Consider the following 15,446-nt stretch of genomic DNA (forward strand, 5'->3'; position numbering starts at 1 on the left):
AGTAAAAGAACGTTGAATCATACCTTGTTATAAACCTGTGTCAGTCTAGATTTCTTGTTATCTCGTGAGTCGACTGAATATTATATTAACTATTTACGAATCATGTATAGTCGAGTAGATCCGTAGATTTACCTCTCAAAGAAATTCTGTAAAACTAATTTCGTAGCCGATTTTCTATGTATTCATGTAGTATATTTGCACAACTGCATTCTGTGTCTCCATAAAGTTCAGAAACTCGATCAGCATTTTATCACCAATTCCTCAAATCAGATACCTCAGATTCTTCGAAAACAAATCAAACGCTAACGAGATACATATACTGCTTTTAGCATCATTTTCGTTTATTAATTTCTTCATTTCGCAAACGAGTCTAATTTCGTTATATTTTAATATATATGCAGAATGTAAGCGGCTTAGACGATTCGGAGATTAATAATTTTCGACATCTGTTACTCTCTATTAAAAGACATACGCGGAATGTAACCGGATTAGACGACTCTATGAATAAGATTTTTTGTCAACTTTTTTAGTACAAGCAAGTTAAATCATAGCTTGTTATATACCATTGTTAGCTATAATCGAGTTAATCAGTAGATTTACCACTAACAGTATAAAACCACAACCGTATAAAACTAACTTCGAAGCTAAATTTCTAGTGCATAATATAGTATATTTGTGTTAACTACGTAGTCTGTCTGCATAAAAATTGCAAATTCGATTAGCATGTTATCATCAGTGACTCTCGTATCACATGCCTCAGAATCTTCAAAAAGCAAATGCCAATCAAATGCTAGTTCAATACGTATACTACTTTCAGCATCGTTATCATTTGTACACTGCATCATATCACAAACATCTCCGATTCCGCTATATACTAACATGTACGCGGAATGGAAGCGGCTTAGATGACTCGGGGATTTACCCTTAGCCTGCGTATTATAGATGGAATAAGAAGAGATTACGTCGTAAAGAAAATAAAGATATTAATATATTCAATACAGTTATATCAAACTAGTCGATTAAATTTTATTCTTATTTGATCGTTATTAATCAATATTTAAAACAAAAGGGAGGTAAATTTGTTCATTTACTGTATCTCTTAGTGCGCTATATACGTATGTAGTGGATCTTAATTATTATTTTTAAAGTACAAATATAGGGGAATACATTGGTACATCACGGGATATCATTTTTTTAAATAGTCAAAAATAAAACAAAATTTCAATCGTTATATTATCAAATACATCCTTTAAAAACTGATAACTTCCATTCTAAAACCTGTTCCTTTCATATTTTTCGAAGCTATTTTTGATAGTGTAGATGAGCCATTATTATCATCATCACTTAGGACATCTTCATCTTCTTCAGAAAAACCTTCACGTCGGTCATGACCTTCATCCATCTGAAATCAAAATTCATTTTAATAAATTTTAAATCATTTGAATTATAAGAAACTGAAACCCTATTTTACTATACTTCTTATTACAATGTATTTTACACAGCAATTTTTTTATGTGTATAAAAATAATAAAAATATCTAATGATGATAGCATAATCTATCACCATTATTAATTCTATCTACTATTAATATTAGTTTAGTTTAGTTTTAGTTTCCTGTACCCTGCACCGTACAATCGGTTTTCAGGGCACCTCATCCACCACTTCCATATTGTGTGCCGTGAGGTGTTCCCGAGAAGCATCGACCTACCGCGGTTTCCAAAGATAGTCATTTATTCGCTTCTACGGTGGGTGCTCAGCATGAACTCTCTGGTGTTTTTTGTAATTTTTTGGTGCACTTTCGTGCGATTTTGTTACCAGAGTAGCTCACGCCTTGCGTTGCGACGAAACCTATAGTAAAGCGAGGTTGTCAGCCTGCCTCGCTTTACTGGACCTACAGTTTAATGCTCCGTAATTTACATTACTTAAGCCAGTGGAATCCGAACCACTGCGAGAACCGCGGTGTTGTTGCTTTTGGCACATACACAAATTTTTCTTTCGAAAAAAGTCAGAGGTGCCCGCACCGCGAATCGAACCTAGGCCTCCCGCGTTAGAGTCCTCCGTTCTATCCACTGAGCAACCGCAGCTCTACTATTAATATTATTATTATTCTATCTAATACTTATTTATACTATCTATTTAGAATATTAGAATGCTCTGATGGTATTGAGGCCAGTATTCCTATCAGTAAGGGTAGAAATTCGTAAACATATGACCTTACGTAATTATGAATTGCTATAGTTTATTAAAACTAAATTCATTTTTAGTTATCATTTCATAAATACAAATTGCAGATATTTATACAAAATACTTAATACGATGCAATCGTGGCTATTTCCTTCATAGTATGGTTACGTCTCACGTCACGGTCGCGAATTGACAAGAATTACTCAAACGTGACTGTTTCTTTTCGGCTTACGCGTAAGCGCTTTACCACGGGTGCGAGACTCAAACGAAAGCAGGGCGGCAACGTATCTAAGGTACTGAGTGAAAAAGTAATAATTAAATAATTTACCTGTAGTTTAACTAGTCCAGAAACTCGTACCTCAGAACCCAGAGGAGTAACGTAGATTAGGTATAACTCTCAAATAAGTTATTATAGATTTATAATATTTATTGATTAAATTACAGAAGGTGCGTAGTATCACCGAGTAGAATACAGAGTGTGTCTTACAATTGTTTTACGTCGTCTTTTATAGCACAAAATACATAAAAACTAATTAATAAAGAGTTAATCCCAGAAAGGGTAAGTGCATCACCGAGATTAAAGTCAGCTATTAAATAACTATTGCTTTTAATTACGGGAACTCCCCTTCCATAAAAAATTCAAATTTTACCGCTATAAAATAGTCTGACTCGTTCTCGACGTAACACGCCCGCCCCTGAAGACTAGCGACGCAGGGCGCTCGCAAGTTGCACCTGCCTATTTGAAATTTCGTACATCAAGATAATATACTTATACTTATCCTTTGCACATAACGAAGTTATAATAAATACTACGTACTAAACACAAGGTAATTTTACACATATATACAGTGCCGGTCAGCCACTTTTACCCCCCCCCCCCACGGGCAAAATCAGTCTAACTTCAAAGTTTTATATCTCTGGTAGAAATTAACGTACAGAGACGCGCGTGGGTGCGTTTGAAAGGTCTTTCAGAGAGCTTTCAAATGATATGACTCACGGTTGCCATCGATTGTTTTTTTAAATTTTGCAACAATTATGCACAATTGAAAATTCTGAAATTTTTTTATTATTTTTGACAATTAGCCAATTTTGGAAAAAAAATCGTACGAAAATTTGAAGTACACCATTTTTTAGCTATTACCAAGCCCTATCTGAATCACTCATCAAAAATTTATTTTCGTCAAATATGACGCGCGCACGGGCATTTTTTCCTGGAAGTGACAGTTTTTTTCAACATTTTTTATCTCCGTCAAATTGTAACAATCGAAAAAAATTTATAGGACAAAAAATGTTTGTTTTTCCACGTAGAGTACTGCAATAATTTTTTTTTCGGTTTTACAAAAAATTTTTTTTTTCGGTTTAAATTATTTTTCAAGGTCGAAAAAAAAAGATTTTTTTTTTTATGTAATTTACGATACTTGTTATGTAGTATTATTGAATGGGTGGAAAAAAATTTTTTTTTTTTGGTTTCTCATCTTTTTAGCGTACCGACTGTGAGAAAAAAAAATTGAAAAAAACCGAAAAAAAAAATTTTTCGAAAAACCGAAAAAAAAAATTATTGCAGTATTCTACGTGAAAAAACAAACATTTTTTCTCCTATAAAATTTTTTTCGATTGTTACAATTTGACGGAGATAAAAAATGTTGAAAAAAACTGTCACTTCCAGGAAAAAATGCCCGTGCGCGCGTCATATTTGACGAAAATAAATTTTTGATGAGTGATTCAGATAGGGCTTGGTAATAGCTAAAAAATGGTGTACTTCAAATTTTTGTACGATTTTTTTTCCAAAATTGGCTAATTGTTAAAAATAATAAAAAAATTTCAGAATTTTCAATTTTGCATAATTGTTGCAAAATTTAAAAAAACAATCGATGGCAACCGTGAGTCATATCATTTGAAAGCTCTCCGAAAGACCTTTCAAACGCACTCACGCGCGTTTCTGTACGTTAATTTCTACCAGAGATATAAAACTTTGAAGTTAGACTGATTTTGCCCGTGGGGGGGGGGGGGGGGTAAAAGTGGCTGACCGGCACTGTATGTTTGAAAGAGAAACACTTTGAAGCACTACTTAACATAAAGTCTCTAATTTTCAAAAAGCAAGAAACCACCACTCTACACTACATTTAATCTTCTTACAAATATTTCTTCTCCTATGGTGCCAGGTTTACATATACGGCACTTTTATTCAGGTTGAAGGGCATTCTGATGGGCAGTTGATCAGCACTCCCAACAGATGAGAAAAATATTTTTGTCCGTGGCTTAAGTATTTCAAAATGCACAGCTTACAAAAACGCCACACAGGTAAAGGCCGGGAGCACTGCACACAGTTATCAAAGGTTAATAGGTCCGCAAAACCTGTACCTCCATAAGGCACATGTATAAATTCGGCGTATGTTCTTCCGCGTTCTATTCTTTCTCCATGAAAATATTCTATAAGGTAGTCTATCCATACTTGCATATCTTCTCTCGTACATTCATCCAGTGGTCGAGGAACATACACTACATATTGTAACTGATCATTTTCGTATCTTAACTAACACCTTTTCATGATGATTCGAAGCTGCTTATTCGTTATATCTGGTCCGGGTACTATCGGTAGGATTAGGTCGTATCCCATCATATGAGCGCAATCTTCCGATGCAGCTCTCATAGCAAATCTGCCCTAAGACTTGGGCCTGATTTGTAGGGTTACCCGCTCTGGATGGTCGCCCCATTTTCACTGTTTAACCACAAGATGATTTCTCGTCGATACATTTCCGGTAAAACCACGTTGTCGTATGGTTCCGGACTGTTGAACAAGTTTAAGGGATCACTTATCACTCTTTCTTTTGTGATCACAAATCCGTGGTTTTCTCCATAAACTTCTTCTAAATTTTGCAAGACCTTACTCACGAACATGTTATACAATTACTTATAGAGACAGGGACACAAAACTAATTGACACGATGCTGTCTTACTGACAACTAAGTCCCCTTTATTTTATTCTACCTTCCAAACCGGGAGCTTAATCACGAGTCTAGCTATAAAAGTCTAATTTTTATTTCTTTCCTACTGCTAGATACTACTTAATTTATTCGAAAACCAGGTGTCGAATTTAGTGTATTCTATGTACACTGTTTTTGGACGAGCCTTACCAGGAGATTGCAGTATAAATTCACTCTAATAATAATTTATTTATTTATTTCTATTTTTATATAAAAATAGCCCCCAAAAAAAAATTTATTCACTAAGATTTAACCAATAGTTACTGTTTTCTGAAAATAACTGGTCTACTTGCCTACTCCACGCCTGAATTAATTCACTACCTCCTTGATGGAACCGGCACCTTTCGTCATCATTTTCTAATGACTTCCGATGTTCTGCAAAGGGGCACTCCAAAATTTGCATCAACACGTCCTTACACTGTTTATTTAAATGTAACGCCGTGCAGTAACGACAATTACGTACTGCTAATAATGGTACTTGACACACTGCACAATATCCAAACGTAAGGTGGTTATCTGTATTAAGACTACCATAATCTATCTTAAACAGATGCTGAATGAAGATATCAGTACTTTCACTCACGGTTTGAAATAGCAAATTTTGGCTCCTGAATAAATTATCTTTTGGTACTGTAAGATATTTAGGATATTGAAATTTTTCATTATTGTTTCTTAATGTAAAACGTTTGCCTCTGACTTGTTGTTGTGCCACTGTGAGTCCTGGTATTACTGAACCTAGCAGTGAATATCCCATCTTCGTTACACTTTCCTTGCATATTTCTTGAAATTCTGATGAGTTATTATATATTATTTCCCCGATTAATTCATACGTGTTGGTTGGCTGGAAAGTCCGCACATTGTATTCGTATTCACTTGCTGTTTTGTTCAACCAGCGGCAAGCTCCCCAGCGATAAATATGGAACGGTTCGGGTGTCCAACAGTAGTTTTCACTCGTTTCGAACAGTCCTAGAGGGTCTCGTTGTACAACACCTTCCTCGTTAAAGAGAAAACCGTGGCAAAATCCTCTTTCACTTATGAGTTTAATGGAAACACACTGAGCGTACATTTTTCACTGGATTATATTAATTGCTTGCTCTGTTGTTTTCTATAGACTAACTAATTTCCTCTTACTCCATTCGTTTTAATAGTGATTTTTTCTAATTCCCTACTTCTTTCTTTCTACTGTTATGTTCCTGGATGATTACCATTTTACAATCCATGACCTACACTAGTCACACTAGGAAAGTTTTATTACCCATACCTAGCCTAATACTACGGATAACGTTCCCCCGCAAAGCTAAATATTTCATATGAATGCTAAAAATGACTGCAACTAGCCGGCTGACTCCCTCAATAACAGGTATACTTATTTATTCTTTGATATTTATTGATTCTGAGCTTTCGATTCCTATTTGTTCGGACGAATCTTCCTTTAGTTCTTCATCCTGGGTTGATTCTAATAGAGTTGGTAACATATTTTCATAGTCATGAACCTTTTTAGGAGGTATGTGGGGTATCTCGTAAAACGGTGGCCCCGTAAAATCGTATCTAAATCCGGTATCTAATTTCGACATTGGTATACTACTGTGGGCAAAAAGTAAGGTGAATTTGTTTGTAAAATGAAAAATCTTTATTTATTCTTCTACATCAATGTCATCCCCTTCGAAGTAATCCCCTCCCGATAAAATACACTTATGCCAACGTTTTTTCCAATCCTCGAAACATGCCAAATAGTCCCTTTCCGGTATAGCCATCAGCGCCTTCTTCGATTCAGCTCTTATCTCCTCAATCGACTCGAAACGCGTTCCCCGGAGTGGTCTCTTGAGTTTTGGGAATAGCCAGAAGTCACACGGAGCCAAATCAGGCGAATACGGTGGTTGCGGAACGATATGCGTCGAATTTTTGGCGAAATGGTCACGAAGAACGAGTGCAGTGTGAGATGGTGCATTATCGTGATGCAAAAACCAAGAGTTGTTGGCCCATAATTCTGGTCTTTTTAGACGAATTGCTTCACGCAAACGACGCATAATGCTCAAATAATATACCTTATTAACAGTTTGGCCGGGTGGAAGGAATTCATAGTGCACCACACCACGAAAATCGAAGAAAACTGTCATCATGACCTTGATTTTTGAACGACTTTGACGTGCTCTTTTCGGTCTGGCCTCGCCTTTAGCACGATATTCGCTTGATTGGTCGGTTGTTTCAGGGTCGTAAGCATAAATCCAAGTCTCATCTCCCGTAATCATGCATTTGAGCTTGTCCTGATAGTCAGAAAGCATTGTTTCACACACATTAACGCGGCGACTTTTTTGCAAGAAATTGAGCGTTTTCGGTACCAAACGAGATTTGACTTTTCGTAGGCCCAAATGGTCTTTCAAAATTGTTTTCACAGATCCTTCTGATATTCCGATCATATCAGTAAGGTCTCTAACAGTCAACCGACGATTTTCGAGCACTAATTCCTTCACTTTATTGACGTGTTGGTCATCTGTTGACGTCGATGGTCGTCCGGAGCGCTCCAAGTCATTAACACGTTCTCGACCCTCTTTGAAGTCTTTGTACCACTTATAAACATTTTTCTGCGACATGGTAGAATCACCAAAGGCCTTCCGCAACATCCTCAACGTTTCCGCAGCCGAAATTTCATTCCGCAAACAAAATTTGATGGCACTTCTTTGCTCAATTAAATCAGACATTGTAAAAATCGAAACATGCACTCTTGGTCGTTTGGTAAACACAAGCGTAAATATATTACTGATGATGACATTGACATGAAATTTGTCCCAGATGTTAAGCCCGCGAAGTTTAAATTGAAAATTCACCTTACTTTTTGCCCACAGTAGTATATGTTTCGCTTACTGTAATGCCTCTTCTACTTTGTTTTTTGTTGACATAGCGATATACTATTAACATAATTAGAGAGCTTATAATTAAACATAAAATTGCAATGCTGATACAAATAAGATTCTAAGTTGACAAGTTCATTGTTTTTTATTCTACTTTTGTTGTTAGGGTATTGATCGGTTTTATCTCACTTTTAGTTGTACTGTTTAACCGCTGATCTATATTTAAAAAGGTTAGTCAAAAAGACGGAATAATTAGATTTTTTATTACTTTATTGCCGGTCGCACCTCTATATATTTTTCCGTTGGCCCATATGTCACAAGACCTTGGGAGTTCAATTATGCCAGAAGAAAGCTTCGGAATAGATATCAATTTGTTAGTCCATTTAATTTTTAATGAATTATATTCTCTAGTTGAGAATAACCAGAGATGACTGCTAGCAGTTTTGATTAGGAAATAATCTTCATCTTGATTTAATTTAACATTACATTCATATAAAGTTTTGATTTTTGGCTTTATTAGCATGTTGAACTCACAAGATGCTTTGGTATTTTCTATTAATTCGATACCACATATTCTATAATATTTTACGATGTTACATAATTCAAAGGCCGTTTCACTCATTAAGAAATATGAATTATTAGTTTCTGATATAACAATGTAATCATTCCGCGGTTCAATGTATGCAGCGATTGACTTGTTTGTTTCAGATTGTTGAAAAACTGGAAAAGACATCATTTTGTACACGACAAACTGTTTGGTATATATGAACGGTAGTACTATTTCGACAATTAGTATTTTTTTATACATCATAAAATGTAACTGTGCTATGTCAGCAATATTTGCTATATTAATACTATTAGGTTTAACAATGGATTTTAAAAGTGATGTCTTTTCATTTTCATGTATTACTGTTTGTATAGTGTGCATAGCTAATAAATATTTGTTATATTTAAACATTTCAATCATTAATAACATAATTTCTTTACTTTCACGTTGTAGTTCTTTAATGAGTGAAATTGTTGTGTGGAAATTAGCGGCTTGATTTTTGTCTGTTATGTTCGGGTTCTGTTTTAACAGTTGCATGCATCTTTTAATATAGTCAGTTTTCGAGTTTACTGATTTAATTTGTTCATGCAGGCCATTGTCAAAGTAATAAGTGTTCGGTTCATCGCCCACAATATAAGATAGATCGTTTATACGCATGTTAGTTGCTCTTTCTATAACTTTTTTTGTGTTACTCAATGCGTAACTGTTTTGAAAAGATAAAGCTTTTCCTCCCCTCTTAATTTTGTCAACATGCAAAGTATTAACATGACAATTCAGGGAATCGTCGACACGATTAATATCCCTCAAATGATCCATAACATGCTGTATAATCGAACTTGCTTCTATATTGGATACATTATCTTGTATGAAGATGTTATTTAAAGTAGTTACTTGATTAGTAAGTACCTCGTTCCAAATGAAAGTGTGTTGCATGTAAATGGTTGTTAGTAAACTCCAATTTTCACGCGTAAAGGCTATACGTTCAATTTTATTAAATGCAATCCCTGGATTGTCTTCAATTAGATGTACGACGGGGTTTTCTCGTCCCCTAACTGCCATAAATCCGAGAAGAAAATACAGGTAGATTGCTGCTTTTTTCACCTTATTTGTTTTTTTTGTGTGTTCTGCAAATTGCAATTCGATATAGATTACAATTATTATTCGATAAATTATATTTTTTTTTATACAAGCTTATAGGACCATTAACGTCAAATACACTATTGTTAATCCATGCTTCGGTGAGGTCATGGATTATCGTTATTACATTTTTTCTTAAATAATACTCTTTTACAAATTTTATCTAATTAATCAAATACATTATGTAATTAAAAAAAAGATCTTTGAATGTTTTGATATTGATTAGTTGCTAAATCTGTTGCGTTTGCAATATTTTCTAATTCATTTAGATTGTTGCTAATTTGTTCAGCATATGCAATTGCCTGCTGTAATGAACTATAAAAATTGTATTGACACATATATCTTTTTATGCCTTTGTTTAGGTATTCAATAAAACACATCGTTGCTAATTGTTCTCTTTCTTCCATAGTATCTGTTACTTCATCTAACTGTAATTGAGCTAAATGGCCTGCAATCTTCTATGATTTTAATAAGTTTATGGCTCTTTTTCCAAATTTATGAGTTGATTCGTTATTTTTTTGAGCCATACATATTAATTTTGTCTTTATAGAAATTAGATTTTCTAGTACTTCGATTTTTTCTGAATCATTCATAATGACAAATATAATTTTAATACCAATTTTTTTTTATTTATTCGTCCCTATCTGAACGAGCTCATTTATTCCTTGGAGGAATTGATCTAATGCAAGGCTCTTGTAATACGGGATAAGGTCTAGTATCTATTAATATGTTTTCTACCTGTTGTGTGTTGGATTTAAAGGTACACTCGATTACTTTCGCTTTCAATGCTGGTGCGTCCGAGGAACTTGGAGGGGCGTTTATATAGCTCTTGTTGGCCACTGATCCCCGTTCGATTTTATTTTGATTCTTATCTTGTTCCCGTTCTTTAGTAGGAGTTCTAGCTAAATGGACAAGTAAATTTGTAAGTGAATTCCACACTGCACCTATTATTTTGATAGACCATGCGAAAAGCGAATAGAGTGCGTATCCATGAGTGATTGTATCGAGTATAAATTTAATGATGCAAAAAAGCATAATTACGGAAATAACGCCTGCGCTTACCGAACAAAAACTCATAAATCTTCCCCATAATTTCGATCATGTGGATTCGGCTAATTTCTCTAGCGCTTTTTCATCGCGCATATGATAAAATGATAATTTTGCTCCGGGACGTCCGTTCAAAGATACACTTTTTGCTACTTTATTCGAAATCACGGCTTGTTCGTTTGGAAACATGATATAGCTTTTTAATTTTTTAAAATCTGACAAACTATAAATTCCGCTGTTAGTTATATCGATGGGTGCTAGATATTTCCATGTTTATTTTATCTGAGGCCTTAAAACTCCTGGTCCGTCGCTAAAATAAGTCGGCCGTGGTAACATCTTAAACCATCCTCTTCCCACCTTAAAAATTACTCGTATTGTCTCATCGCAGGCTGTTTCTGTACCGAAAAATATCAATATCTGCGTGCGAGGTATCATAAATATAGGTATACCGTTACACTCTACAGGTAGTTCTTGATAGCACTCTGAAGTGTTTCTTGTCCGTACGTCTACTGGTAAGCACTTAATTATGTGAATGACCTCGCTTGCGAGTAGGCTCATGTAGCCTGGTTCCTTTATCAAATAATAGGCTAATAAATCCGGACTAATTGTTGCGATATTTCGTGCATTCATTATGACTTTCTTTTCTAACTGGCACTGTTGAAATAATATAACTTTTAATATAACCTCATAATATAACTTTTGTAAGCTTTTTCTTACGTGTTTTTCAAAGAAAAGTATCTTTGCATTAAAATATGCAAATAAATCAATGTTTTTAATGTTTTTATCTTTTATTGCCGGGAAGGTATGTTTATTATCATCATCTAGGATAAAAATTCTCGGATGTTCTGTTCTGGTTAAGACAAACCCGCATTTGGGTAATGCTCCTAGATCTTTAAATGCGAAGGACACTCCTTGTGTATCTAACACGTACAGTGGTAGCCTTTCGCTATCCTGTTCCATGACTTTATCTACGTATCCGATGTAAAGTTCTGTGAACTTATTTTCTTGGCACTTGTGCATGGGAATTGGGTCCCAGAAAGCGTAACCGAGAACGTATCTATGCATTTATCGTCACTGAATTTACAAATCGTACCCGTTGATAATGTGATTTTATTATTATCTAGTGATACTGTTTCCCAGTGTTCTTGCAACGAAATTTTATCATATCCTGTTACAAAAACGTCTTGAAACTCTCCATATGGGTCATTATAGTAGCCTGCATTACTGCATCCACCCGTGCTACCAGCTAATCCTGCGAAAGTTGTAGCGTGTACTACTGAATTATTCACTAGTAAGGATTGAAAGAGGCGATCTCCTATAGATATTGATCTGTGTACGTGCATTCTTTCGCATTCGTTTCTTGATGTTTCGCATAGGTATTTTATTCTTTCTAATCCAACTTCCATATTATTATAGTCGCATCTCTTAGCGTCCCTATCTATTTCTATTTTGCAATAGCGCACTCGGACCGACGAATATTAATTGAGTTGCAATAGTGATACTTCGATCCGCGTAGAATTGACGATTGGTGGTGGCCATTCGCAGTCTGCAATATCTACTAAAGAAAAAGATGTAATATTTGCGAACTTCTGCGCACAATCATAATCAATGAAGGCCGTCACCTTGGTGACAAGTTCCAAGAGCAGTTGGCAATTTAGAAGATTCATCATCTGTAAACAATAAATTTAAGTTATTCCTTAATAGATCTTAATCAGAACATGCAATCTGTGCGATTATCTATTAAATTTTGCGAAACGATTATTCGGTTTGCCTTATATGCGATATGCGTAAACGGTTCGTATGTATAATTTTGCTGCGGTTTTTGCCGATCTCAATTCGTACATTTCCGTTGGGCCATACTTCCCATACCAGATATGGACCAAAGTATTGGTCATCGAATTTTTTTGGTTCGGGGCCACTTAAAAGCCAAACATAATCGTTTACCTTAATTTCTTTCGGGATGATTTTTTGTCGTAATAATGTTTTGACTTAATTTTTGCAAGTGTAATTTTTTCAAACGGTTCAATTAGTTGTGACATATAATCGGCATAAGTAGACACGAGATCTTCCGGTTCTGGCGGAGTTGCCGATGGTACTCTTGCAACTCTAACAAACATGAGTTCTTATGGAGTATAATGCGTAGCCTCATGTCTGCTAGTGTTATAATTGAACATTGCCATTTATACAAATTCATCCCAATCTTTAAGCTTATTTGTAAAGACTTTTAAGTATTCGTTTAAGAGGAGTGTCGTTTTTCTTTTACTCCATTTGATTCAAGATGAAAAGCGCTTGTACGAAATTGTTTAATACGAAATCTTTTTGCAACTCTTTTCATTAATTTTGACAAAAAATTTTGCCCGCAATCGGTAAGCAAGCCGTTTGGTGCTCCGAATACACAGACTACACGTTTAATAAAAGCATCTGCTATAGTAATAGCCGTTTGATGAGGTATTGGAATACCTCATCATATTGCAGTTTTGAAAAATGGTACTGTCGGAGAATCTGTGACGACCATCTTCTGTTTAATTTTTTCATGTACTAATTTTTTTGTTTGGCAATGAACACATTGTTGTATGAAATTAAGTACGTCTTCTTTAAGATGTTCCCAGTTCGATTTGTGTCCAATACGATTAAATGTTTTATTAACTCTCGCGTGTCCTCCGACTGCTGAACAATGTATTTCTTGTATAATTTCCGCTCTCTCGTTAGGTAGGGGATGTTTTACCTGTCCGGTGCATACTATGACCTTGACATCTAGTTTTCCAAGCTTATCTCGTATACAGTTAATAATTTTACTGAATAACACGTTTTCTATGCTTTCACTTTTGGCTAAGCTAAAGGTGACTATCTTATTTTCATCAATGATGTTTCTTAAATTCATGAGTAATGCTTTTAGCATAATAATTATATCTTCGGTGCTTTCTCGTTGTTCGCACCTTAGCGGCATTATTAAATGATATCTTTTTCCAACTTTAATTAGTTTAGGGTATCCTACTTTTAAATTTTCTTATCTTGGTAATTCTTTTAAAAGACGAACTCCTTCATCGAGAGGTTCTCCTTTATCATTGACAAAATACAAATAATTATCTTTTCTCATAAACAATTTTTCGCGACAATAAATAATGTTACTTTGAGGTAATTTATTTTCTATTTTGTTCTCGTTATTTACGATCTCTTCTGTTGCGTCTATCTTAGTTTCGTTTGATTCGTATTCGTCTTCTTCTTTGATGGTTTCTAAACTAGTTTTTAATGGTACACCTGTCCCCTTGCTTTGTACATCTGTTGCTTGGTTCTCGACTTGTTGCGTACATGGTGTGTTGCTATTGGTGTTTTCAGGGGTTTCTCACCTCTTGTCTTCCCCTTTTTGTTGTGTTTTTACCTCAGTGGCACTTTTGTCTCGTCTCTTTTTCTGTTTACTAGGTTTCAGTGCACTTATAGCTTCTTCGTATTTAGCGCTAGGCTTTCGTCCAGTGCGCGATCGTGTGATTATCCCTTCGGTTTCCGGTACACGGTGCGCTGGAAGTGCCTTTGAATCGAAGGTGAAGAGCACATCCAATTTTATTGCATAAATAGATTCTACGGTACTTACTGAGTAACTCTCTGCAAAAATTAAAATAATCCCCAGGGCCGTTTTTATTTTTTTTTAGTTTTAAGCTTAGAAAATCAAATATTGAGACGTACACAAAAATTTGACGGAGCGTGGTCGGTGAAAAAATTCGATGATGTAGAAAAAATCGTATAACATTTTATTAACTTGTAACGGAATTATTTAAGCCGACTATTCAAGGGAATATTTTGCTCGCGGCCGTCCGCACAGTATTTATCAAAAGGAGGGCTCGGGAGGCACGAATGCTCCCACGACTGAATGGCACACCGAGCGTGTGTGCCAATCGCCCACGAATTAAAGGAAAGTCGGAAAACGAACGGGTTGACGCAGTAACATATGACACATGTATATATAACAAAATTTATTAATACAACACAATAAAAGAAAATAAAAGGAAAAAAAACACAAATTAATAAATAGACGGAGCACGCACGCTCCGTCTCACAAATCGGCCTAACACAAAATTCGCTAATCCGCTTAATCCGCTCAATCGGATTATCGGCAATCACTGCCCGATAATCCGACTAAGCCTATTCGCTTGCGAACGCACCCGCGACCTCAAAACCCGGCAACGGGGGCCGGGTCATCACTGCCCGACCTGCACCGTTGCACCCGCGAACACCCCGGACATGCAAGAGAGCGAGAGAAGGAGAGGGAGAGAGAGAAAAAACCGGCACCGACCTCGGCGACGGAGACTGTAACAAAAATGGCCGCGCCCGGCCACCGGCTACTGCTCGCTACTGCTACTACCGCTGCTACTCGCTGTTGTTGCTGTTGTTGGCAACCGGCTGCTGCTACCCCTGGTTGTTGCTGCTATCGACCGTTGTTGCCAACCGGCCGCTGCTGCTCGCTGCTGCCGCTGCCGTCGGCTGTTCCCCAGCCGCTCGCCGAACGCGCGCGCGCCGGCGGTACGGGCTTCGCCGTTACCCGCGCACACCGGTGCTGAGCGGCAAGGCTTAGCTGGGCGCGACCCAGCCACTCACTCCACGCACGAGAAACAAAACCACCGATGCGCGTCCACACACCGGGTGCGCATCCACAAACAAAACGACGACGAAGTACCGCACCGCTTCCAAAACCAACGGAAAACC

The 15,446-nt window shown here is 36.3% G+C and overlaps 1 protein-coding gene across 3 annotated transcripts in view; it reads right to left on the minus strand.

Annotated features, from left to right (window-relative positions):
* Positions 1-1,081: 1,081 nt before the first annotated feature.
* The window catches only part of LOC131666866 (sodium- and chloride-dependent transporter XTRP3), a 1,010,463-nt gene continuing 996,098 nt past the window's right edge, over positions 1,082-15,446 (minus strand). For 2 of the 3 annotated variants that reach the window (XM_058939879.1, XM_058939892.1), the window contains one exon: positions 1,082-1,402. In XM_058939879.1, coding sequence (XP_058795862.1) covers positions 1,250-1,402 — 153 coding nt within the window. In that variant the 3' untranslated portion in view covers positions 1,082-1,249. The remainder of the gene's footprint in view (positions 1,403-15,446) is intronic. The other variant, XM_058939888.1, reaches the window with a different exon arrangement.

Source organism: Phymastichus coffea, unplaced genomic scaffold (assembly GCF_024137745.1).
Source record: "Phymastichus coffea isolate CEN01 unplaced genomic scaffold, Cenicafe_Pcof_1.1 PCOF00004, whole genome shotgun sequence".
NCBI lineage: Eukaryota > Metazoa > Arthropoda > Insecta > Hymenoptera > Eulophidae > Phymastichus > Phymastichus coffea.